Here is a 24,042-nt window from a genome sequence, read left to right as displayed (position 1 = left end):
AATCAGCCTAACGTGCATGTCTTTGGACTGTGGGAGGAAACCGGAGTACCCGGAGGAAACCCACGCAGACACGGGGAGAACATGCAAACTCCGCACAGAGAGGCCCCGGCCGACGGGGATTCGAACCCAGGACCTCCTTGCTGTGAGGCGGCAGTGTTACCCACTGCACCATCCGTGCCGCCCAGACAGGATGAATACAGTACATAAACATTGAATTGAATGGAATAGAATACTAGGACATAATAGTAAATAGTGTCTGAATCTGTGGAAATGTAGGAATGTTGACCCTGATCTTCAGGCAATGGAGCTTATTCCTGTTTGAAATAAAATAAGACTGGATGTCAGAGAATCTCATTTTGTTCTGAGCAACACAAAGATGGACACTGTTCTCTGCTTGGCTCCCTTATTTGTATTTGCTGTCACAAAGATTCGTAATAAAAGCAGATGTCTATAATTTCTCATAAAGGTCAATTTGCGGTTGTTGACTGTGTGCTCGGATCGATGGGCTGTGTTTATCTGAAAAGCCACTGCGGGTGACATTTTGGCCTTGCGCTGATGGAGTTACGATGCCCCACTGCATTGTAGGGCCATATCATATTCTGAAGAAAGAAGTTGAAGCATAACATATGGATATGAACAGTTGTTGAATAAACAGAGACTGATTGAGCCAGAGTGAAGCTAAGGAATAAATGCCTTGCTCTCTTTGTCTGAAAGGGGGTGGCTGGTCCAGTGTAAACACAGAGGCTGGTGATTGAACCCGAAGCTGATTAAATTCCATTGCTATCGTTACACATGAGAACTTAGGTAATTGAACCAAACTCTAATTAAGCCTTATGCACTGGCATACGGTTGTTTGCGAACGACCCATCCAGACGCATTATATTGCACTGGTTGTTTTCCGGTTGGATGGAGGTACAGTATCTGTAGCTGACTGGCATGCTAGAACAAGGCTTGAGACCACCTGTAGACCTGTAGAATGGTTGCTGGGGGTTGTAAGATGCATGCAAAATGATATGTCTAATTGTATAATAAAAAATGATTTTATACAAATTTCTATGCATATTCAGTCAGACTAAGAATTATAGGAACTGTTGTGTGTAATGGACAGAGAACTGGGCTTGTAACCAAAATGTTGCAGGTTCAATTCCCAGGTTGGATACTGTGCCCTTGTGCAAAGTACTTAAGTGGATTTACTTAAGTAGCGTTTATAATTTTGGGAACCTGTGCTATTTGGTTGGTGAGCCTCTGAATCTTCCTGCTGGAGTCCTCTCTGGAGGGCAAAGATTTCCTCTCTGTGTCCATCTTCCTCTGAACGTCCACAATCTGAGAAGGGCAACATATTCATTCATTTTATTTTATTAATTTATTTTAATCTGAGTTTGTTTTTAATCACTCATTATAAATATTAACAATATTAATAAGGTAAAGAAATAAAACAAACTTATGATGCAACAAAATCTATGGCAATAAAATCACATAATAAAAAAGAATATATAAAGAGTAATTAAATATTTTGGTTGCTTAACATTTGAAAATTTTGACTTGGAACAAAATAAGTTCTGCCTTTTGTATTTCCGAACTGTGTGGGGAAAGATTATGATTTATAATTTCTCAACAAAGTCCAGAGCTGTTCGTCTGCCTGAGTCTTATTACAGATAACAGCACAATCAGGAAACTCTTGGGGGCTGCTAATGCACTGGAGTCAAACAAACAGGCAAACGTGTTTACAGGATTTGAGGCTATGTTTGATTAAATCATTAATATTTTAAAGAACACTCTGATTAAATTCTAAAGCTACATAATTGCAAAAAAACAATCCCGTTATGCATTATTTAATAAATATGGCAGCTGGATGAATACGGTTGCATTTAATGGCCACATAACTTGTGATATTGCTGATTTATTTGAATCTTAATTGCGAAAAAGCCAAAAACATAAAGGATAAATAATTAAATTTCTCCTCACAGTAAAATGTTCAGTAAATTCAACTGAGCACAGTTTGAGTCAGATGAACTCTATCAGAATAAAATGCACTCTATCAAAGCTGATAAAACATTTTAATGTGTAAACAAAATGACCATAATACCATAATATCACAAACATTTTCCCCAAAAAAGTCACACATATTTTAAATTTAACAAAATAATCCCTTTCAAAATGTTTGTCAAACTCACAACAAGGGAACTGTTGTGTTTTATCCTGCATTGCATATACTGCTTGATACCTCTAGGAGGCGCTGTAAGATAATCCGAGTCTAGGAAATGAGGCATAGGAAGAGAATGCAGAATACAAAATGGCCGCTACATAAACCCAATATGCAGTGCAACAACTGGCCACACCTTACCTATGTAGTCTTTGCAAACAGGTAGTGTCAGGCCAGCCTAGTAGATCGGTAAGAAGCACATTATGTGCTGTACTGTAATGTCTGCAGAGTGCTATACAGATACAGTGTTATTATAAAAGAACATGATGGGTGCCAGATAGTGTCCTGCCTCTCAAATTGCCTCTCATTTTTCAGATGGCCCTCACAGCAGCAGTCTGTCATATGATCAGCAGAACAAGTGTTTGTCGTGGATGTTGGCATTTACCAATGCAGTTTAGTGATGTTGAAATGTGTGTAATTACATTTCTATCAGCATGAACTGTAAGATTACTGCTCAGGATAGAACATGAGGCTTTTTTATTTTAATTTTAGACATCTAAAAGTATAAATACTGCACCCTGATGCCTTGAGAACAATCCTGCAGGCACATGAAGCCAAGTCTTAAATTCACTTTAAAGTTTTAGAATAATTGGATTCTTATTTTAGTGGTTAAAAAAAAGCTTTGTTTCACATGATTTCTTTTTGCCAGGAGGTAGCCTATGAGCAAAATTTTGGCAACATCATTCATTAGGGGCACTCAATAACATTAACATCAACAGTGTTATTCACTAGTGCTCACAAGGTTATTCACTATAAATGATTAATTATCATTCACTGGCACACACCTCCCTATCCAGACTCCGTAGTTTGTCATTCTCCCTGGATATGAGGTCATCAAGGTCATCGGCTCTCTGAAGCAGCGCATTAAAGGAGGAGGTCACATGCTCCTCCCTCCCCGGTCCCTTCAGACCCAGCAGTAGCTCCTCCCTCTCGCCCCTCAGGTATCCAATCTGCTTCCTGGAAGCGTGCACGAGCGAGAGAGCTTTCAGCGCCGACAGGAAGTGTGGCCGGTGGACGTGGGGCGGCGTGGCTCGTGTGGGACACGGAGGGGAAGTGCGGGCGGGTAAGTGTGCGGGTCGGTGAGGGAGACGCACCGGATCACACGCCCGAGCTGCTTCCACAGCCACATTAATCACCCGTGCCTGTCAGGTCTCCTGCCTGCCAGATTTATCCTCTCAGAAACAGACTCCCCCTGAAATCCCCAAACACCTCCGAGTGCCCCAACACTCAAATGTTTATGATCACACCCAGATCATGTCTGCACAGGACAGGGAGGTGTTTTCCTGCAGCAATAGAGGGTGTTTATTGGATGAGGTGTATTTTTGGTATATTGGGTGTGTTTGTGTGTCATGCGTGTGTGTCTGTGTATATTGCTGCTGTTCTTCATGCTTGTCCGGGCCCCCTCAGCTTGTCCGGGGCCCCTTAGGAAACCAGAAGAAAAAACAGACTGCAGTGTTGGAAAGGGGACTGAAGAGCTGGTCCAGAACCTCCATCAGGTTTCAGAACACCTCAGTAAGGTTGGGACTGAGACTGTAAGGTCACCTCCAGAGATATAAGATGTATTTTTGTGATGGTACAGTTACTGTACCCCTTCCCCTCCACAGGAGCCCATATCCCAGCCTATCTCGGCAAGATTACACTGCTTTTATCACACCTGTGGCTTGTGGCTCGTGAGAGATACACACCACTGTGCTCGCCGCACTGAGCATGCTCCAACACCAGAGACAGTTTGGGCCAGACAATAATTAATGAAAAATAACTGTCTTGGAGGATTGAAAAAAATTACAGAAAATACGGGTTATGAATAAAATACATATATCAAAGCTCAGCTAATCTTAAAGAAGAGGTGGCAGAGCATTTTCTTAACAATTTTATACAATTAAAGACTAGAAAGATAGAATAATAAATGGAGGCCTTGTACTCACACCATCATATAATCCGAACTCCCAGCCACATTGTGAGAAAGTTTTGTGTTAGCTGGGCAGTTTATTTAATGCCGTTTACATTTCCAGTGTTCAGTCACCACAATAAACCCTTCTGAATGCTTGATCATTCCACTACAAAATGTCATCAGGAGTGCATCAGGAGAATAACGTGACTATTCTTTAAACTGGTAGGAGTGGCTAACAGTAACACTCAAAGAGGTGTGAGTGGCCACCAGTGGCACCGTTAAACTGGTGGGGATGGCTAACAGTGGTGCTATTAGACAGGGTTAGCACTGGGGCGTCTGACCTCTGTCGATGGATGGTTGTCTGGGCCTCTCTCTCCTGCACCTGTCTCGCCCCGTCCAGCTTGTGACACGCCCGCCGCAGGGCGATGACCTCACTCTCTCCTGAAAGAAGGGGATGATGGGATATCTCAAAGGCATGTCAGTGTAGAACCAAACCAGAGGAATATTTAATCAGGATAACAATGGCGATGTATACTCTCAGAAGGTACGAAAAGTTCCTAAAAAGGAACAATTGATTGTTGCTGAGGTGGTACCCTATAGGTGCATACAATTGTACCCCTAGCCAGCAAAATATAATTAATTTGTATTTTTTTTGTACTCACTTATACCCAAAGGGAACATTACTGCGCTTTCAGGTTACATTTGGAAAATGTAATCCTTAAATAACAAAAGGAACAAAAATTAATTTTCAAGGAAATTAATTTCCAAGGAAGTCTAAAAATTAACGTCCGTTGAGATTGTGGATTGCGCTCAGCCTTCCTGATGACAATCATAAATGAGCCTCATTGTGATTCTATGTGTGGTGCACGCACGTAATCAGCTTAAACCCTTCATTAAATAAATACTACTTTCAAACTTTACTTTTTTATTTTTTTTTAACATATTCCAAGGGAAGTTGCAGTTAACAGCTTCAGACTCGTTCTTGAAGGAAGGATATTTATTTTGGGAGACTCCAGTCACACCTGAGGAGCGAGCATACCTTCAATGTCGCTGTCAGCCTCTGCGTCACAATGTCCCAGTCTGGAACCACTTCCCCTTTTACAGGAGGCTTCAATTAAACATCACATTCCAGCAGTTTAACAAGTGCCAATATAACGGCTTAACCTCAATGCATTTAACTCTCCACTAGCTCTCCGTGCGAGGAAACATTTACACACCAAGCCAAGACGGAAAAGATTTAGCAATAAGACTGCTCTGATTAAAAACCGCCAAATATAACCACAAACATGGGGAAATTGAGGATTAAAAGCTTATAATTTACAGCATACCCTTTAATAACTAAGTCTCTTTGAGTACACAAACTAGATGCATATACACTTCATAAAAATACATACTTCACTCAGCAGTAACTGACATTTTGAGGTCAGCCTGTATCTGTCAGAATATATAACTGGTATATCTGATCAATGAAGTGTAATTTAACCCACCAAAGATGATATTGACAAATGAACATCAACATGTATATGTATAAAGTCTACATCTCCAGCAGGATCTGTAGAGTACAATCAGAGCACAGCAATCGATGCTTGTATGTAAGTGAATACATACATCCTAAAGACAAGTATATAAGCGCATACATACATCCTAAATAGAAGTACACGAAAACTGGAATCAAGAATCACACCTGCTTCTGATGGAAAAGAACCTTTTTGCTTTTTAGACTTCACCATGACTCTTGTTTTAGTGTCGACTCCTCTTCTGTGAGAATATGCCCTCAAGCTGGTTACCCAAGCACGCACATACACACACACACAAACACTGTTCATCCATCGCCAGGGAGAGGAATGTGTACACGGTGGGTTTCCATGCAATAACGCTGCCCTAACTCCACTGAGATATGGCAAGTGTCAGACACTTGGAAACCAGATAAGCTCTTGTACTGCTGTATGCCTAATCAATAAAGATAAGATTACCAACTTTTATCAGCTGAAGAGTTTAACAGGCGGAACACCCGCAGGCCACCCAACACCCAAGGACAGGTATACACACACACCCACACACACACAAGCATGCATACACAAGTGCACGTATACAGTCCCCTCCAAAAGTATTGGACCAACAACGTCAATTCCTTTGTTTCAGCTATACATTAAAGACAATTGAGTTTGAGGTCAAAACATGAGATGACAGATCCGAATTTGAACTTTTATTTCCTCGTATTTTTGCTGCTTCTGGTTTGGGCTCACTAATCTTCATTGATGATGTAACTATGGTAGCAGCAGGACGAATTCAGAAGCCTACAAAAACATTCTATCTGCCAACATACAGAGAAATGCATCCAAACTAATTGGGAGAAATCATGCAGCAAGACAATGACCGAAAACACACTGCCAACACAACAAAGGACTTCATTAGGGAGCAAAAGTGGAAGGTTTTAGACTGGCCAAGTCAATGACCAGACCATAAACAAATTGAGCTTGCATTTCACCTCCTGAAGAGGCAAAAACCCTTCGAAACAAACAACAACTGAATGGGGCTACAATAAAAGCCTGGAAAAGCATCACAAAATAACAATACAACAGTTTGGTGATGTCAGTGGGTCGCAGGCTTGATGCAGTTATTGCAAGCAAGGGATATGCTACCAAATATTAAGTGTTATTTACTTTAATTTACTTAACCCTCCTATCATGTTTGGGGTCAGTGTGACCTCACTCAGTGTTTGACCTCTCTTAAAAACCAGTTAACCCTTTTTATGGACGATAAAAAAAAAAGGAATTGGCCTTTATGTTCCAATAATTTGATGGGACTGCACATAATTAAAGCAAGAAACTCGGGCAATGCCAAATATCCAAGCTTATTATCATTTATTACCATTCAGAAACAGATAAAAAACCCCTGAGGTGTGAGGGGCTCTATTAGATACAAAACCATATAATGCCAAACACTTAAATAAAAGAAGCTAAAACAAATATGAAAAACTGTAAGAGCTGGATAGAAATAATACCACAATGGGCGATAATAAAACGTAACACAGTAACACAGGTAAACAAAACTCACAAATCCATCCTTAAAAGCTAAAAAGAAATCACATTTATCACATGAATCAAATAAATCACAAGGATATACTATTATTGCTCCTGAGTAAGGATTCAAGGAAGGTGTTAATGTGTAACAGTAAAAGCAGTGAGAATCACCAGAATTAAGCGTTGATTACAGCGTTGATAAGTGTTGCTGACGATGCAGGAAGAGGAGTGTTGCTTGGTTTTGTACAGATACAAAACAGATCAACAAGACAATACGACAAAAAACTTTGACCCCCGACGGAACCATAGCAATATGACCACTCAAAACATCCCTGCCCCCAGCCTGCCTAGGGATCACTGTTTACAGAGTTTTATTGGGTCATTCCGGTTTGATATCTGTGTCCAGGCCCTGAAACCCAGTGAGAACTGCCCCATCAGAGCGAGCTCTGGCCTGCTGCCCCAGCATAGCCCTCTCCCTGGCACCACTGCCATGAGGGCCATATTTCTGTGCAGAGCAATAAATAATGGAACATGTTTCTCTTTTTTTTCTGAATATAACGGTTAGTACTTTGTAGCTAAACTCTAACAAAATTATTCAATTAGGCAGGCCGTAGATGTGAACTGAATCATGTCAGGACTAAATTAGGCAGGCCGTAGATGATGTGATTGAAAATGGAGGGTGAGGCAGAGTGAGAACTTCCCCCGGTCACTTCAGAGAACTCAGGAACTACAGACCCTGCAACAGAAAGAAATGATGATGAGCAGGTTAACTAACTAAAGAACTAACTAACTACACACTCACTCACAGACATAGACACACACACTCACTCTCTCACACATACACACACTCACAGACATAAACACATACACTCACACACTCTCTCTCTCTCTCACACACAGTACCTTTCTGGCAGTCGTCCCCTGGCTCTCTCTCCTCAGACGCAGCGCAGCTCTTTGTGGTCCCCTGCCGCAGTGCATGCACAGCTTGGCCTGAGGCCACACCCACCTTCAGCAGACCTGCAGCAGAGCGGACCATCAGATACTGTACCATCAGATACTATACCATCAGATACTGTACCCTCAGATACTGTACCCTCAGATACTGCACCCTCAGATACTATACCCTCAGATACTAAACCATCAGATACTGCACCATCAGATACTATACCATCAGATACTATACCCTCAGATACTATACCCTCAGATACTATACCCTCAGATACTGCACCATCAGATACTATACCATCAGATACTATACCCTCAGATACTATACCCTCAGATACTGTGCCATCAGATACTACACCATCAGATACAACACCCTCAGATACTAAACCATCAGATACTGTACCATCAGATACTATACCCTCAGATACTGCACCCTCAGATACTGAGGGATACTGAGGCCACACCCACCTTCAGCAGACCTGCAGCAGAGCGGACCATCAGATACTGTACCATCAGATACTATACCATCAGATACTGTACCCTCAGATACTGTACCATCAGATACTATACCCTCAGATACTATACCCTCAGATACTGCACCATCAGATACTATACCATCAGATACTATACCCTCAGATACTATACCCTCAGATACTGTGCCATCAGATACTGCACCATCAGATACTATACCCTCAGATACTATACCCTCAGATACTGCACCATCAGATACTATACCATCAGATACTATACCCTCAGATACTGTGCCATCAGATACTACACCATCAGATACAACACCCTCAGATACTATACCCTCAGATACTGCACCATCAGATACTATACCATCAGATACTATACCCTCAGATACTATACCCTCAGATACTGTGCCATCAGATACTACACCATCAGATACAACACCCTCAGATACTAAACCATCAGATACTGTACCATCAGATACTATACCATCAGATACAACACCCTCAGATACTAAACCATCAGATACTGCACCATCAGATACTGTACCATCAGATACTATACCCTCAGATACTATACCCTCAGATACTGCACCCTCAGATACTGTACCATCAGATACTATACCCTCAGATACTGTACCCTCAGATACTAAACCATCAGATACTGCACCATCAGATACAATACCCTGAGATACTGTACCATCAGATACTATACCCTGAGATACTGCACCATCAGACACAACACCCTCAGATATTAAACCATCAGATACTGTACCATCAGATACTATACCATCAGATACAACACCCTCAGATACTATACCCTCAGATACTGTGCCATCAGATACTACACCATCAGATACAACACCCTCAGATACTAAACCATCAGATACTGTACCATCAGATACTATACCATCAGATACAACACCCTCAGATACTAAACCATCAGATACTGTACCATCAGATACTATACCCTCAGATATTGTACCCCAGATACGATACCCTCATACACGTACAGCCCTGCCCCTGGAGTGATGTGCGTGTGATGTGTACTGTATGTGGGTTGCGTGTGTCATGCTCACTCTCCAGCAGGCTGTCCATGTTGCGCGTGTTGTTCTGGAAGGTGCTGTGCCACTGGTTGAGTGTGATGGCGCGCACCCCGGCCAGGCTCAGGAGGGCTGCGGTCCACAGGGGTCCCTGCAGGGCCAGCTGCTCCGGGCTGGAACGGGGGAAGTGGGTCAGGCGCATTTACAATGGAAGCACATCCACTTCATTCAGTATTTACAAACAGAAACAGCCATTCAGAAGGGCTCTTGGTTTCCTGAGACCGGTAGCACTCACTGTCATAAACAGCACAGAGGTGAGTGAGAGTCTGAGGGGGGATGAGAGACAGGAAACAGGAAGTGCATTCATTACCTCTTTAGCTCATCCAGCTTGGTCTGCCTGAGTGCACTGCTGCTGGTCTGAGCCTGGTCAAACAGCATGACCATCTGGCAGTCTGAAAGACCAATCAGAACCCAATATTCACACTGTAAACTCTGCTTCCTGTGATACCTGGACTCTAAATGTGATCCACTGCTAGTGCTGTTCAATAAGAAGTCACAGCATGAATCCATGAATCCAGCAGGATGCTATACTTCCAGCATCATCTAAAGCTGACTGTATGAGTGTGTGTGTGTGTGTGTGTGTGTGTGTGTGTGTGCCTGTGTGTGTGTGTGTGTATCCATACATAACATCCTGTTTCAGGTCCCTGAAGACACGAGACTAACTAATGTTTGAGGTCTTTAGTAGTGAATGTGTTGAAAGAGCCATTGCAGGTTATATAGTAAGACTGACAGCCCTTAACATTTCCAGCATGGACATTTCACTGGGATTCAATCCACATTGTTCCATCTCTAATTAAAATAAGGAGAACAATCTCCACTCCTCATAATTCTGCCTTTCTATTTAAGAATCTTCTGTTCTCAAATGCATTGCAATGTTGATTTAAACAGTGTATGACAGTTGGAATACTTTGGATTTTGGATTGCTTGTCAAGTTTAATTTGATTTAAGGCTTCAAATGAAAATCCCACAGACATAAATATGGGTCATGAGAAATGTTAATAGGTCTGCTATTCTCATGTAGATGTGACATTAATGAATACCAGCTAGCTGGAAGAAATTATGTATAATAATAGGCTTTAAAATGTAGAATGACATGTTGGGCAGGTGTTCACTGTAACATGCATGCTTGTATAGATTAGCGGGTTAAATGGCACAGCTAACGCACCTGAAAGCTGTAATGATAAGATTCTGGATGCGGGGACGCTAGCCAAGAAACGCTCGGTTCCATTGAAGATGAAGCCACTGCAGTTTCCCAACAGGTGTTCTAGTTCATCCAGACTACAAGGCAAGGAAAAAAATCAACAACTTCTCCAACATGTAGATATTATTGATAATACTGTTATTTATAACATTAGATAATATTGTACACTCAACCGCACAAAATATTATTATCAGGCAATAATGTCAGAAGAACCATACGTACATTTACCATTACAAACAAAATTATGAACAGAAATGATGTGTTTCCGAAGAGTGAAATTCTAAGCCTATAACTGAAGCTCCCATTGACCCATAACACACGTTACTGATACTGTGTCACGGTCACATGACCCTGACCTGGGCAAGTGCTCCGGGCCCAGAATCCCCTCCCATAGGGCGGTCATCTGCTGTCCGTACGCCTCTAAGATCCGCCCCATTCCCTGCACGGGACCGCCCCCTCCTGGAGAGAGGGGAAGGGAGGGTCAGAAGCGGCTCTACCCGTTCCACTCTCACACAGCCACATTCCTCCGTTTCAGCCTGTGGAGATGTCTTAGTCTGCGGAGACGTGTAGTCCCTTTCACACAACGCTGGGAATAAACTCGCTCACCCCGTGTACAGGAAGAACTGATGATTACCGCTAATGGATAACACCTGTGCTTACAGCGCAAACCTGCTCTCTGCCAATCAATGCTGAACATGAAGGTATAAATATACACAGGATTTTGTGAATTAAAGCGTCTGCAGAGAAGCAGAGAGTCAATTTGGCCTGTGAGCGCAGGAGTAACGCACATTTTATTCTGGGAGAGGAATTGGAGAAATGGAGAAAGGACATTTTCGTGGAGAGGGAGTGAGGCAGGCGCAGATGGTCTACACCCTGACACGTTTCAGAAAACAGAACATTAATCACTGAGAGATTCTCTCTGCGGAGACCTCCAAGGTCTTCTGGTACAGAAAAAGAATAAATAAATGAAATAAATAAATGAAACAAAAACCCCTGCCTTCTAGTTTAATGCATAACATTCAAAAAGCAATTTATGAGGAATGGATACGAAAGTCAGAAAGAAACACTACAATATCCCTACTTACGTATAGTGAGGATTTTATTTCGAAATGTAGAAAATGCATATCCTGCACCTGGCTTCATAGTGCACTGGAGTCGGCATTAATGACAGAGAGACTACGCAACTAAGAACAGCCAACACATGAAGGGCACTGTTTATCCTGTAGAGTTCTGCTGGACTGTATCATTACCACAGTTTAGATTTTGTGTGTTCATAAAATCTGTGCCGAACGTCACTTTTTCTCACGAGCAAAGCGTGAGAGTCATCTCGTTTAATCACGGCAGCCATTTAAAATCTGTCGTCCATACCAGCACAGGGATGAGGAGATGCTAGAGCAGCCATTTCTGGGATAAATGGTCATACTTGAACATATCGTTCACCTTTGCAGGAAAACATATCTACTAGATGTCTCACACACTGAACAGAACACTGGATACTGGTACTGATATACCACTGCACACCCTTCCTTTAGGACTGGACGCAAAACTGCAGGCCTGTTTGCTCACCAGTTTCACCCGCTTCATTGTAAGGGTCCACCACATCTGCAGGAGTACGTATAGGAATATCGTTTGGATTAAAAAGTTACAAATAAGAAGGCTTGGCTTCCATCCCTACACGTTTCCTCCAAACAAACCTGTTTCCTGTTCATGTAACAAACATGTATAGTATAGTATAGTATAGTATAGTATAGCTGTCTGTGTCACCAGAAAGGTAACCAGCCCTGGGCTTCACACTACAATCCAGATTTACTAAGCAGCTTTAAGGATGCTCGCATCTAAGTGAAAAATACACACGTCTAAGTGGTGTGTAAGTAAGACACAGCTGCGTAGCGCAGGGCTAATGGGATTGGGTGACTGTTTTGAAAAGCTAGCGGTGCTAAGACCGTGTGCAGGCTTGCGTGCGAGAGGCGGAAGGATACATTTGACGTTGTGCGTGTCCACAGGGAGGGAGTCTGGAGGCAGCACTCGATTCACGGGCACCTGGGTCAGGAAATAGATCCCATGAGCAAGCACACGTCATACATGTCACACACTCTCTGTAATACACACAGAGAGAGGAGATCGAGAGAGATAAGCGAAGACAGAAGGTGAAAGAAAAGTGGAGAGATTGAGCAAAAGGGACGCAGGCAAAGAAAAAGACAGGAGGAGCCACGGCGAGAGAAAGAGGAGAAAGGGTGGGGGGGGAGAGAGAAAGTGAGAGAAAGAGGAGAAGGGGGGAGAGAGAGAAAGAATGAGATATGTAAATACCATCAGAACTCCAAACGCAGGAAGGTTATTAACTGCACATTGTGTGACTGATTGGAAAGTGCAGTTAAAAGGCAGGGGGTGCTGCTGTATCTTCAGGAGCAGATGAATAAGCACAACTCACCCCTTTGAAGGCCTTGCTCTGATCCGCCCGCACCTTTCCCCCTCTCCCCCCTCCAGCCTCCTTCCTCTCACTTTCAACTGGAAGAAACAGCGATGACATTTTCAGCCCCGCTTCAGTGACCAAGCAGAAATGAGGATGCACGTCTAAACATAATCTTCAGACTCACCTGGATGCTAAATTAATATTTGGGATTAATGTCTGTGTGACATAATCAAAAAAACTTTTCTGTTTAATTAAATAACCTTTCTATCAATCGCGGTTTTTGCTCTCTGTGCAGACGGCAGCATCCAGACTACCAACTGCAATCACCGTTTCAACTTCAAAAAACAAAAACAACTGCCACAGTCAACATAATGTGAGAGTAACTTTTGGGTTATCAGAAAAGAGATCTCAGGACTTTCCCCCAGATTTTGTGGTTAACCTTTAACGCCTGTGGGTATATAACCTCATATATACCTGCCTGTCAGAAATGACCCTTTTTATGTCCTGGTGTAAAATGCTACCAGCAGTTTCAAAACACAGCCAGAGCTGGTCAAACCATGTTTAGTATGGAGATGGTCTGACTGGTCATCCAGCTACCAGCTCTTTCAAAACATAGCTTGAGCTGTTCTCTTTAGCAGGGTGCTCTCTCCCCAGAGCTCCCTCATACCTTCAGATAATCCCCTTAGAGGTTTAGCCAACTCCACCAGGGGGGAGAACATAGAAAACATAGTTGTCACTAACAGCAGATAAATGCACTTGTTGAAAAATGTCAATATAAGCTGTGGAGTATGTAGGATTTATTCACAATGTCAATATAACCAGTAGAGTATGTAGGATGTATTCACAATGTCAATATAACCAGTAGAGTATGTAGGATTTATTCACAATGTCAATATAACCAGTAGAGTATGTAGGATTTATTCACAAAAACCAAAGGGAACAAGCAACAGAAGTCTCCTAAAATGTAATATTCATACATTAAATGTAAGACAGTTGTATCTCATTTTGTCATTGCATCCAAAAAATACAGAATAGGAAAAATGCAGTAAAAGATAGCAGTAATTACAGACTATTATACCACATTATGTGCAGAAGGAGAGATCATGGAGCTCATGTTCTTCTTATCACACTCCACCATCCTTCCTCCTTTTTGTGGTGTATTTTCACAAAATGACACAAAATGGCTGCCGTGCATCACTCCAGCGGCTCCAACATATTGGTGTCAGTGAAGGTGAAAGTGTCAAACTAAAGCCCAATCAGACACTCAAAGGCACTATGTAAATTCACTGATGTTGTTTTGCACTGAATGCTGGGATTTAAAACATTGTACTGCATTTCCTCTCTTCTCTGGCGTGACGTGGAAACTAGAGCCATGATCACTTAACTTTGGCCAACATCCAGTGGCAGTTACATGTCCTGTGATGTGAATTTAGCAAGGACTAATGAATTATTGTGATTATGACGGTCAAACACTCTAATCTCATGGTATAAATAAAAGCACTTTGTCATTATGAATTTTAGAGATTAGGGAGGTGAACCCTTGTTTTCTGTTATTACTAGGACTCAAATTTGATCAGGGATTCACAAATTTGGCGGGGTATAAACCGATTAACAAATTGAAACGGAAATCTTTCGGAAAGGTTTAAGCCTGACTGAAAGACCACATGACTTCCATGGCCATATGCCAACAGTCAAATTTACATCTCAAAGTTTAAAAGCATTTTCTTAGCAGTGTGAAGCTGTGGTCGGAGCAGCAGTGTGAAGCTATGGTCGGAGCAGCAGTGTGGAGCAGTGGTCAGAGCAGCAGTGTGGAGCAGTGGTCTGGAGCAGTGGTCAGAGCAGCAGGGCTGGGGGACTCACCTGATTCGTCTTTCTGCAGGCGAGCGTGGAACAGCTGTATGCTGAAGTCCCGAGACACAGAGCTCACCCCCTCCTCCTGCAGGACGCTCAGAGCCTCCAGAGGCAGCTCCATCAACGCAATGTCCACCAGCAGAACCACACTCACACCCGGGTCCACTGGAGAACGCACTGCAGAGACACACAGAACCACACTCACACCCGGGTCCACTGGAGAACGCACTGCAGAGACACACACAGAACCACACTCACACCCGGGTCCACTGGAGAACGCACTGCAGAGACACACAGAACCACACTCACACCCGGGTCCACTGGAGAACGCACTGCAGAGACACACAGAACCACACTCACACCCGGGTCCACTGGAGAACGCACTGCAGAGACACACACAGAACCACACTCACACCCGGGTCCACTGGAGAACACACAGAACCAGACTCACACCCGGGTCCACTGGAGAACGCACTGCAGACACACACACAGAACCACACTCACACTCGGGTCCACTGGAGAACGCACTGCAGACACACACACAGAACCACACTCACACCCGGGTCCACTGGAGAACGCACTGCAGAGACACACACAGAACCACACTCACACCCGGGTCCACTGGAGAACGCACTGCAGACACACACACAGAACCACACTCACACCCGGGTCCACTGGAGAACGCACTGCAGAGACACACACAGAACCACACTCACACCCGGGTCCACTGGAGAACGCACTGCAGAGACACACACAGAACCACACTCACACCCGGGTCCACTGGAGAACGCACTGCAGAGACACACACAGAACCACACTCACACCCGGGTCCACTGGAGAACGCACTGCAGAGACACACACACACACACACACACACACACACCACACACACACACAGAACCACACTCACACCCGGGTCCACTAGAACATTCCACACAGGAACCGTACTACAGCCCTGAACATCACTGCTGTGGTAATAGACCGAATCAAAGCTCAAATACAGTACAGCACAGAGATAACTGCAAACCAGGTTTGGCATCTTGGTGTTAAAATCCAGCCACAACTCCTGTGTTTTGATAAGTCTTTGCCTTTTTCTGTTTTCTTAAACTCTTGGCACTACTAGGATGCAAAGGAATCTGATATCCATCCATAGTGGCCACAGAGGAATTGTTTTCGATATTCATTACATTTTAAAGCCGTTGATCCAAAACCAAAGCATTCACTTTCTGTTTTGCCTCTAATTGCCGCCTACAGGCCTTACACTCCAGTTCAGCCAGGGTTGGTATCGATTCCTCAAAACGTGACCAACAGCCGTCCATGCAACGAGCTCACATTTGGCAAACCGTCGTGAGTGGATGTATGTGAGCAGTTTTGAAAGAGTGATGCTCCGGTGCCTTTCTTGTGTACTCAGCACTATTGTGTAGCGGGAATCGGTCGTTACTGTTAGCTCGCTGCTGGGCGGAGACGGACAGGTGTAGTCGGAGGGTGCGGTACGTACCCTTGCCGCTGGCTGACCTCTCCTCTTTTTCTCTGGGTTTGACGCTCTCCGAGAGGTGTGTGGTGGGGGCTCGGCCCCTGTGTGTGACAGAGAAAAGGTCAAAGGTTGGGAGGAGGAGTGGAGGCCTATGGACAGGGATTAGCAGCGATGGCAGGGTGACATTCACAGAGATTGGCAGGACTCCAGGTGTTGTCTATGGTAATGTGAAGTTACACGCTCTTGCCTTTAAACCAGAAATATAAATCAGGACAAACTACTCTACCACACTCTGCTGGCATTGACACCTGTACAACCCTATAGCATCTCACACACACTGAGACACACAAACATCTCACACACACTGAGACACACCCAACACCTCACACACACTGACACACCCCCCAAACAACTCGCACACAAGTCGACCTCTAGCCGTGACCTCTGACCCGAGCTTGACCCTGAGTTGGACGGAGAGGCCAGGAGCTGCAGGTTATGCAGCAGATTCAGCTCCTGTCAGGTTACATGTGACTGGCTGGTGATGACGTCATAAAGCAGTGAGTTAACTTCCTGTGCACTCACCTGACCCAGGACAGAGGGAGCTGAGAGAGCAGGGGCAGGAGATACCCCTCCATGTCCTGCACAAGAGCGCTGAACTGAGAGGCCATGCCGCTCTGCAGGGGGAAAAGGAGAGGAGGAAGGAGGTTAGAAGATGTTCTGCCAGGTGAAGCCATCCAAAGGCTCTGGCTGGAGTGGAGATGAATCTCCTCATTTCTCAGAACTGCGTATAACTGTGAGGAAAGGCAAGCTAAGCACTCCCGCCAATCACAGCATGTGTCCCACTCTGTTTCTGTTCAGACTTCCTTAAAATCCCAGATACATTCCTAGTTTTGGCTGAGATCTTGCTGTGATTGAAATACTATATTTTACAAAGATGAGAGTAATTAACTATAGTCTCAAGACCAGACAGAATGGAGGCTGATAACTGCAGGATGTGAACACACTGATGGTCACTTACTCATGGTTTAGGTATTGTTTATGGCTCACCGGGTGTGATGTCACGGCCGGGGTGCTGTTCCCGGCAGGCTGGCCCCCCTCCCTCGCCCACGCGGCTTCGCGTTTGAAGGAACGGGCGCGGTCCCGGAGGCTGGAGAGGGTCGCCGGGCACACGCCGACCTTAGCGACCGCGCTGCAGTCCAGCGTACCTGCTGCACACAGGGGCAGGGGTGTAACAGCTCCCAGAGGCCTGTCCCTCTCCGCCCCTCCCCCTCTCCCTCTCTCTCCCTCTCTCTCTCTTTCCCTCTCCCTCTCTCCCCCCTCTCTCTCTCTCTCCCTCTCTCTCTCTTTCCCTCTCCCTCTCCCTCTCTCTCTCCCCTCTCTCTCTCTCCCCCTCTCTCTCTCTCTCCCCCCTCTCTCTCTCTCCCTCTCTCTCTCTCCCCCCCTCTCTCTCTCCCTCTCTCTCTCTCTCCCCCCCTCTCTCTCTCCCCCCCTCTCTCTCTCCCTCTCTCTCTCTCCCCCCTCTCTCTCTCTCTCCGCCCGTGTGTCAGAGCCGGGACCTCGCGGGCAGGTCACAGGAAAGGTCACGTGACGCATCGGTATGCATCCCGCCGCCTGCGTGCCTCAGAACACGCCTCGCCCGTGTCTCAGAACACGCCTCGCCCGTGTCCGAGGGGCTGCTTAACCTTGGCGTCGTCCGGGGCCCCATGCCCCTCTTAGCATTCCGCTCCCCCCCCCCCCGCCGCGCGTCTCCTCGCCCCGCATGTCAGCTCCGCGCGCCCCCAGGACGCCGCCGCATGTTTATTTATCCTCCGCCGAAACCCCCGGGCCGTATGCTAAAACCGTCCCTACGCTGCCATGCTAATGCTAATGCAAGGCTTCCCAGCGCCGGTCTCGGAGAGCGGCGGGGGTTTTTTGGTCTCGGGCTCTGGAAACAGGGCCAGGAGAGCTGCTGAGGAACGGTGAGACCCAGCGCTCCCCGCTGCTCTCCCGGGCCTCGGTGCCCAGGGCTGCTCTCTAACACAGCGAGATGCCAGACGGTGAAGAGCACGTACCTGCCGGGTGAAGACTCTTTCCCCTCTGGCTGTCCGCAGGCTTCCCCTTCTCAAAGCAGGCCCCGTAGAGAGCAGCCCTGAGGCGACAGTCAAAACCAGCATTAGCATATATGCTAATCCACGCTCACCCACACAGGTTCTTTGAAGATAAATAAAACAGGGTGATCCCAGCTTAGCCACAAATTTCAGAAGATTTATTTTCTTTATTTCTGTGTTCTGAGCTAAATGTCTGAATAACAGGAGCACAATGAAGATGATGTCAAACTCTCTCTCTTTCTGCATACACACAATAGAGTGAATCCACAAAAGGACCGTAATGCTTTTATTCCAATTAAAGCAAGTACCACACAAATATGATGTACAATTCACACAGCCCCTGAGGTGGGTGGATAGCACAATAGCATGTGCCTATCAGGCACAGGGTGCCATGGCGTGCTGTCTGGGTCATGAGAATTGTCATTGTTATCTGCATAAATTTCAGTGTCAAAATGGCTCATTTTTATGCAAATGCAGCTCGATACAGGTCATGCCCCGTTCACAAAGATGGCAAAATGCCGCGGCAATAAGCACGGATTTTAAGATATGAAAGTCCATTTAAAAGCCAGGCAATGCGTAGACCTGCAGCACCTGCTGTTATTGCAAAACTTTACTACTATATTAGGCATGACATACTCGTATTGTTTGATGACAAAGAGGACAATGGATGTACGATGTTGCAATTTGTTTTCTGCTAGAAGTTCGCCATTTCATTGTATGGAGACCAATGTTTAGACAACTTTGAATAATAATAAATAATTTGTTAGTTAGCTGATGCTTTTATCCAAAGTTACTTGCACTTGATTTGACTAAGCAAGGGACAATCCCCCTGAAGCAATGCGGGGTTTAAGGGCCTTGCTCAAGGGCCCAACAGTTGTGCAGATCTTGTGGCTACACCGGGGCTTGAACCAACCAACTCCCGGGTCCCAGTCATGTACCTTAGCCACTAGGTAACTTTCAAAGTAACAACTATTTTTAAAATAAAAATAATTCATTCAAAATTGTCCAGTCCTTGGGTGTCTCGGTGGCGCAGCCTGTAGAGCACTGACCGCATGCTCATTGCGAGCCGCGACGTCGGCGGTTCGAATCCGACCGTCTGACATTTGTCGCATGTCTTCCCCTCTCTCTCGCTCCCGTTCTTCCTGTCTCTCTATACTATATACTGTCCAATAAAGCTGAAAAAGGCCTAAAAAATATCTTTAAAAATAAATAAATAAATAAAATTGTTACAAGGAACAGTGAAGAGGAGCATTTGCAGGTCATTCAGCTGATCTTGTATTTCACTAGGTTCAGCCATTATATCGTTCCCACGCGTGTCATTAGTGCGACCGCCAAACTGAAATGGATTTCTCGTAAAATGTCATGTTTCCCGTTCATTTTATTGAATCAATGCTTGCTCAACATCATAAATAGATGTGAACAACGGCAGCCTTTTAGTTTTTCAAGTTAAAACGTGACACGTACAGGAACAGCACGTGTTCACTAGCTGTTTGGGCATGGGTTGTGCTTTTACATAATATTCAGATAATGTTCAAATGTTCGCAACAGAGAGCACCGACTGTGCTTGCTATTTTTCTGAGTGGATCTTGAACTAGCCTAGTTGACGTCACATGATTAATAGAGACAAGAAAAATGTAAGAATCACTCAATGCATTTACTGGCCAGAGCTTTCTGCCATCTTTAAATATGTGACATTATTACCCAGAACATGCCTTCCTGCATGACCGATGCACGGTGAAATTATATCAGAAAGGAAATCAAAGGTTAAAGAAGTGCCCTGCCATGATATTTTGAAGTACTCCATGATTGTATTTGTGCTTCAGTGAGTCTTCAGCCTCTGTGAGTCACTAGATCACTAGCAACATTAGCAACGTCATAAGCAATAACAGTCAGGAAAGGTTTTCATTACATTACATTATTGGCATTGGCAGACGCTCTTATCCAGAGCGACGTACAGTTGATTAGACTAAGCAGGAGACAATCCTCCCCTGGAGCAGTGCAGGGTTAAGGGCCTTGCTCAAGGGCCCAACGGCTGTGCGGATCTTATTGTGGCTACACCGGGATTAGAACCACCAACCTTGCGTGTCCCAGTCATTCACCTTAACCACTACCCTACAGGCCACACGCGGTCCCGTTGGCTCTTGGTCACGGCGACCCAAAGAATGAGTGCTTCCTGAGGAAGCTGCTGAGAGAACGCGTCAACGCACAAAGACGCAGAAATGGCTACTGACAGAGACCTCAGCTCCCCTGAAAGCAATAACAGCTCAAGTTCGTGGCATCGTTTAATGTTAATTAATGACCCGTTCTTAACCACCCCCCCTTGGTCTGCAATTGCAATTCCATGGCATCTCTCCCAAAGCAAGAGTGGAATTCAAACACGGAAATATACAATTTAGGATGTGCAGTTTTTTTCAGGAAGGTTAAATAACATAATTCTAATAACACTGAATTCTTTACAAGTACCCAACAAAAATGCATCTTATGTAGTGTAGCTTTATCAGTGCACAATGCATTTGCTTCACTACTGTATGTTTCAACCCAGAAACCCTGATTTGGCATGAGGGAGACGGTCCAGTGTGTGTGATAGTGAGAGTGTGTGTCAGTCAAAGAACAAGACCAAAAAATAGCTACATTTCATACCAAAAAAAAAACACTGTCTCAGTCTTACCCATCCTCAGAATGCTGAAGCAGCAGAATCTTGAAGCTGGTGGGGAGCTCACCCACAATGCTCATGTGGTTTGGGTTAATGTTCAGCTGTACGTATGCCTGTTGGGAGAAAAACTAAATTAACTCTTAAACCGTGATATTCCTTTCTTATTAATTAGTGTTAATTAGTGTTATCCTGTGGATATTCACAATATACTGGATGGCGAGCGGGTGTTCAGGTGGTATTTAGGCGGTGCTGAGGTTGTGTTCTGGAGGTATCGAGGTGGTGTTGAGGCGCTGTTCTGGTGGTGTCGAGGTGGTGTACCTTTGACAGGCGTGTGAGTCTGTCCTTGGTGGGCCCCAGCAGGGTGCTGGCAGCCTCCCCTCTCTGTGCTGACCCCTGCAGGTTGGTGTGAAGGTTGAGCAGAGCGGAGAGCTGGGATTCAGTGCTGTCACTGCAGGCTGCTCTTAACACCTCTGCCATCTGCCCACAGCACAGACAGCTCTGAAAACACAACACAAACACACACACGTTATACACATGTACACACTCACTGCTCTGAAAACACAACACAAACACACACACGTTATACACATGTACACACTCACTGCTCTGAAAACACAACACAAACACACACACACATTATACACATGTACACACTCACTGCTCTGAAAACACATCACAATGGGCTTCAAACAACACCAACACACACACACACATTATACACCCACACAGCACAGACAGCTCTGAAAACACAACACAAAGGGCTTCAAACAACACAAACACAGACGTTATACACATGTATACACATACATATACACATGAACACGCACATACACACACACACACACATATATATATATATATGCAAACCCACACACACACACACAGTTTCTCTGTTACCTGGTACAGGGCCAGGTACTGGCCGGCAGCACTGGGGTCGTACTGGCCGTAGCACTGGAGCGCAGTCAGGCAGGCTGTGGGCAGGACGTGTGTGAGCTGGTGCTGCAGACACAGGCTAACAGCCTGGGCTAGCGTCTCACTGGCCTGGGCAAACAGCTGCTGAGCCGCCTCCCGCTTCGCCTGGAGACACGACCACAAGCAGATCATTTACCCGCACAGACACAAACATCCCCAGATTAAAGACAGCATCCACCAAGAAGCATATGAAAAAAAGGTTACTATACCAGTTATACCCTAATTAGGCCACAGAGATACCTATAGCCACTGATGTAATCACCCTGATTAAAGACCAGAGATACCTATAGCCACTGATGTAATCACCCTGATTAAAGACCAGAGATACCTATAGCCACTGATATAATCACCCTGATTAAAGACCAGTGAGATATGTACATGGAATGAGAAAGTAAAAAGACGCTGATTAAAGTCAATACAGATGCTGAACACCCTGATGAAAACATCACATACACACATCCGTGTTAAAGAGCAGAGGTACCTGTAGCTAAGATTATAAACACTCTCATTAAAGCACAGAGGTGCTATGAGCTGATGTCATATGACGGACCTGCAGTCTGGCAGATGTGGGCGTGCTCTTCCTCTGGTCTGATCCTATGGGTTCATGATTCTCCTCTGGCCCCGCCCCCTTCTCTGTGAGTGCAGAGACACTCGGCTCCTCCCCATTTCCATCCTTTAAAAAAAAGACCATTTCGTATTCATATTTGATCACATTAAAAAATCATCATTATAAGAAATAAGACAGAAATAAAAAGAAGGAAAAAAAGAAAAGGAAAACCTTTTGTCAGAATTAATGAATTACTAAAACTGTAAATATTGTAAGAATATGATAAAACTATTATTGTTAATAATATCATTATTGTTATTTTGTTATTATTATTTTTTTGTCATTATTTTCTGTTCACTTTTGTTCAAATTGCATGCATGACACTGACTTCCCTTTCCAACCAAATATAGTTTAATGTATGTCAAATGTCTGTATAAATCAGTATTTATGTAAAAAGTCGTCCCCCGGAGTGAGGGGGTGTTGGAGGGACAACTCACGGCGGCAGACGTGGGGACCGGATCTGGGCTCTCCCATTGGCTGGAGTGTAACAGGGGATCCTTCCGCACCGCCAGCAGATGCAGACACCTTCCCAGCATGCACAGGGAGGCGGCTCTGTCCTCCGCGCAGTCTGCGCTGAGCCCGACGGCCGTCTGCAGCTGGGTCAGAACCGTCTGCCCCAGGGTCCGGCTGACAGTCTGCCACTCCTGCGGGGAGGAAGAGCACCCCGCGTCTGGCACTGGAGCACCGCAAGCTCTGTTTGGATACGCCGCCAAGCCCAGCGCAGCCAGAAACCCGCTCCCACTTCACAATCAGGTTCAGGAACCGGCATTAACTAATGCAGTAGTTCACATTACATTACATTATTGGCATTTGGCAGACGCTCTTATCCAGAGCGACGTACAACAAAGTGCATACCCATAACCGGGGATAAGTGCGCTGAAAGACCCTAGAGGGAAGTACAATTTCAATTGCTACCCGTGCAACAAAGATAAGGACCAGGCCCGGTTCACATTCGTTAATTATGGACAAATACATGAATTAAGCATGCTGTGTAACGCATTTGCTAATAACTAACGTATATGTTACATTAATATTTTTACATTAGAAAACCATTGGATGAACGTATAATTAGTTAACCATTAACAAATACATTAGACTTTTTAATTCCTATATGAATTCCAATTCATAGTATCTTATTAAAGAGTTACCAGA

At 44.8% G+C, this 24,042-nt stretch overlaps 1 protein-coding gene across 1 annotated transcript in view; it reads right to left on the bottom strand.

The window, feature by feature from the left end:
• Positions 1–7,669: 7,669 nt before the first annotated feature.
• Positions 7,670–24,042, bottom strand: part of LOC133118612 (cilia- and flagella-associated protein 46) — a 51,500-nt gene continuing 35,127 nt past the window's right edge. Inside the window, exons 42-60 of the mRNA XM_061228725.1 lie at positions 23,328–23,534; positions 22,834–22,956; positions 22,209–22,388; positions 21,630–21,809; positions 21,327–21,424; positions 18,623–18,699; positions 17,619–17,779; positions 17,154–17,245; positions 16,596–16,672; positions 15,107–15,274; positions 13,265–13,341; positions 12,816–12,876; positions 12,403–12,438; positions 11,193–11,295; positions 10,801–10,913; positions 9,946–10,027; positions 9,612–9,748; positions 8,021–8,134; positions 7,670–7,853 (exon numbers count right to left, since the gene is read on the bottom strand). Of these exons, the coding sequence (XP_061084709.1) occupies positions 7,744–7,853; positions 8,021–8,134; positions 9,612–9,748; positions 9,946–10,027; positions 10,801–10,913; positions 11,193–11,295; positions 12,403–12,438; positions 12,816–12,876; positions 13,265–13,341; positions 15,107–15,274; positions 16,596–16,672; positions 17,154–17,245; positions 17,619–17,779; positions 18,623–18,699; positions 21,327–21,424; positions 21,630–21,809; positions 22,209–22,388; positions 22,834–22,956; positions 23,328–23,534 (2,196 nt within the window). The 3' untranslated portion in view covers positions 7,670–7,743. The remainder of the gene's footprint in view (positions 7,854–8,020; positions 8,135–9,611; positions 9,749–9,945; positions 10,028–10,800; positions 10,914–11,192; positions 11,296–12,402; positions 12,439–12,815; positions 12,877–13,264; positions 13,342–15,106; positions 15,275–16,595; positions 16,673–17,153; positions 17,246–17,618; positions 17,780–18,622; positions 18,700–21,326; positions 21,425–21,629; positions 21,810–22,208; positions 22,389–22,833; positions 22,957–23,327; positions 23,535–24,042) is intronic.

Source organism: Conger conger, chromosome 18, assembly GCF_963514075.1.
Source record: "Conger conger chromosome 18, fConCon1.1, whole genome shotgun sequence".
Taxonomy (NCBI): Eukaryota; Metazoa; Chordata; class Actinopteri; order Anguilliformes; family Congridae; genus Conger; species Conger conger.
Note: the sequence above shows the minus strand (reverse complement) of the source record. Positions and strands in the feature narration are given on the sequence as shown.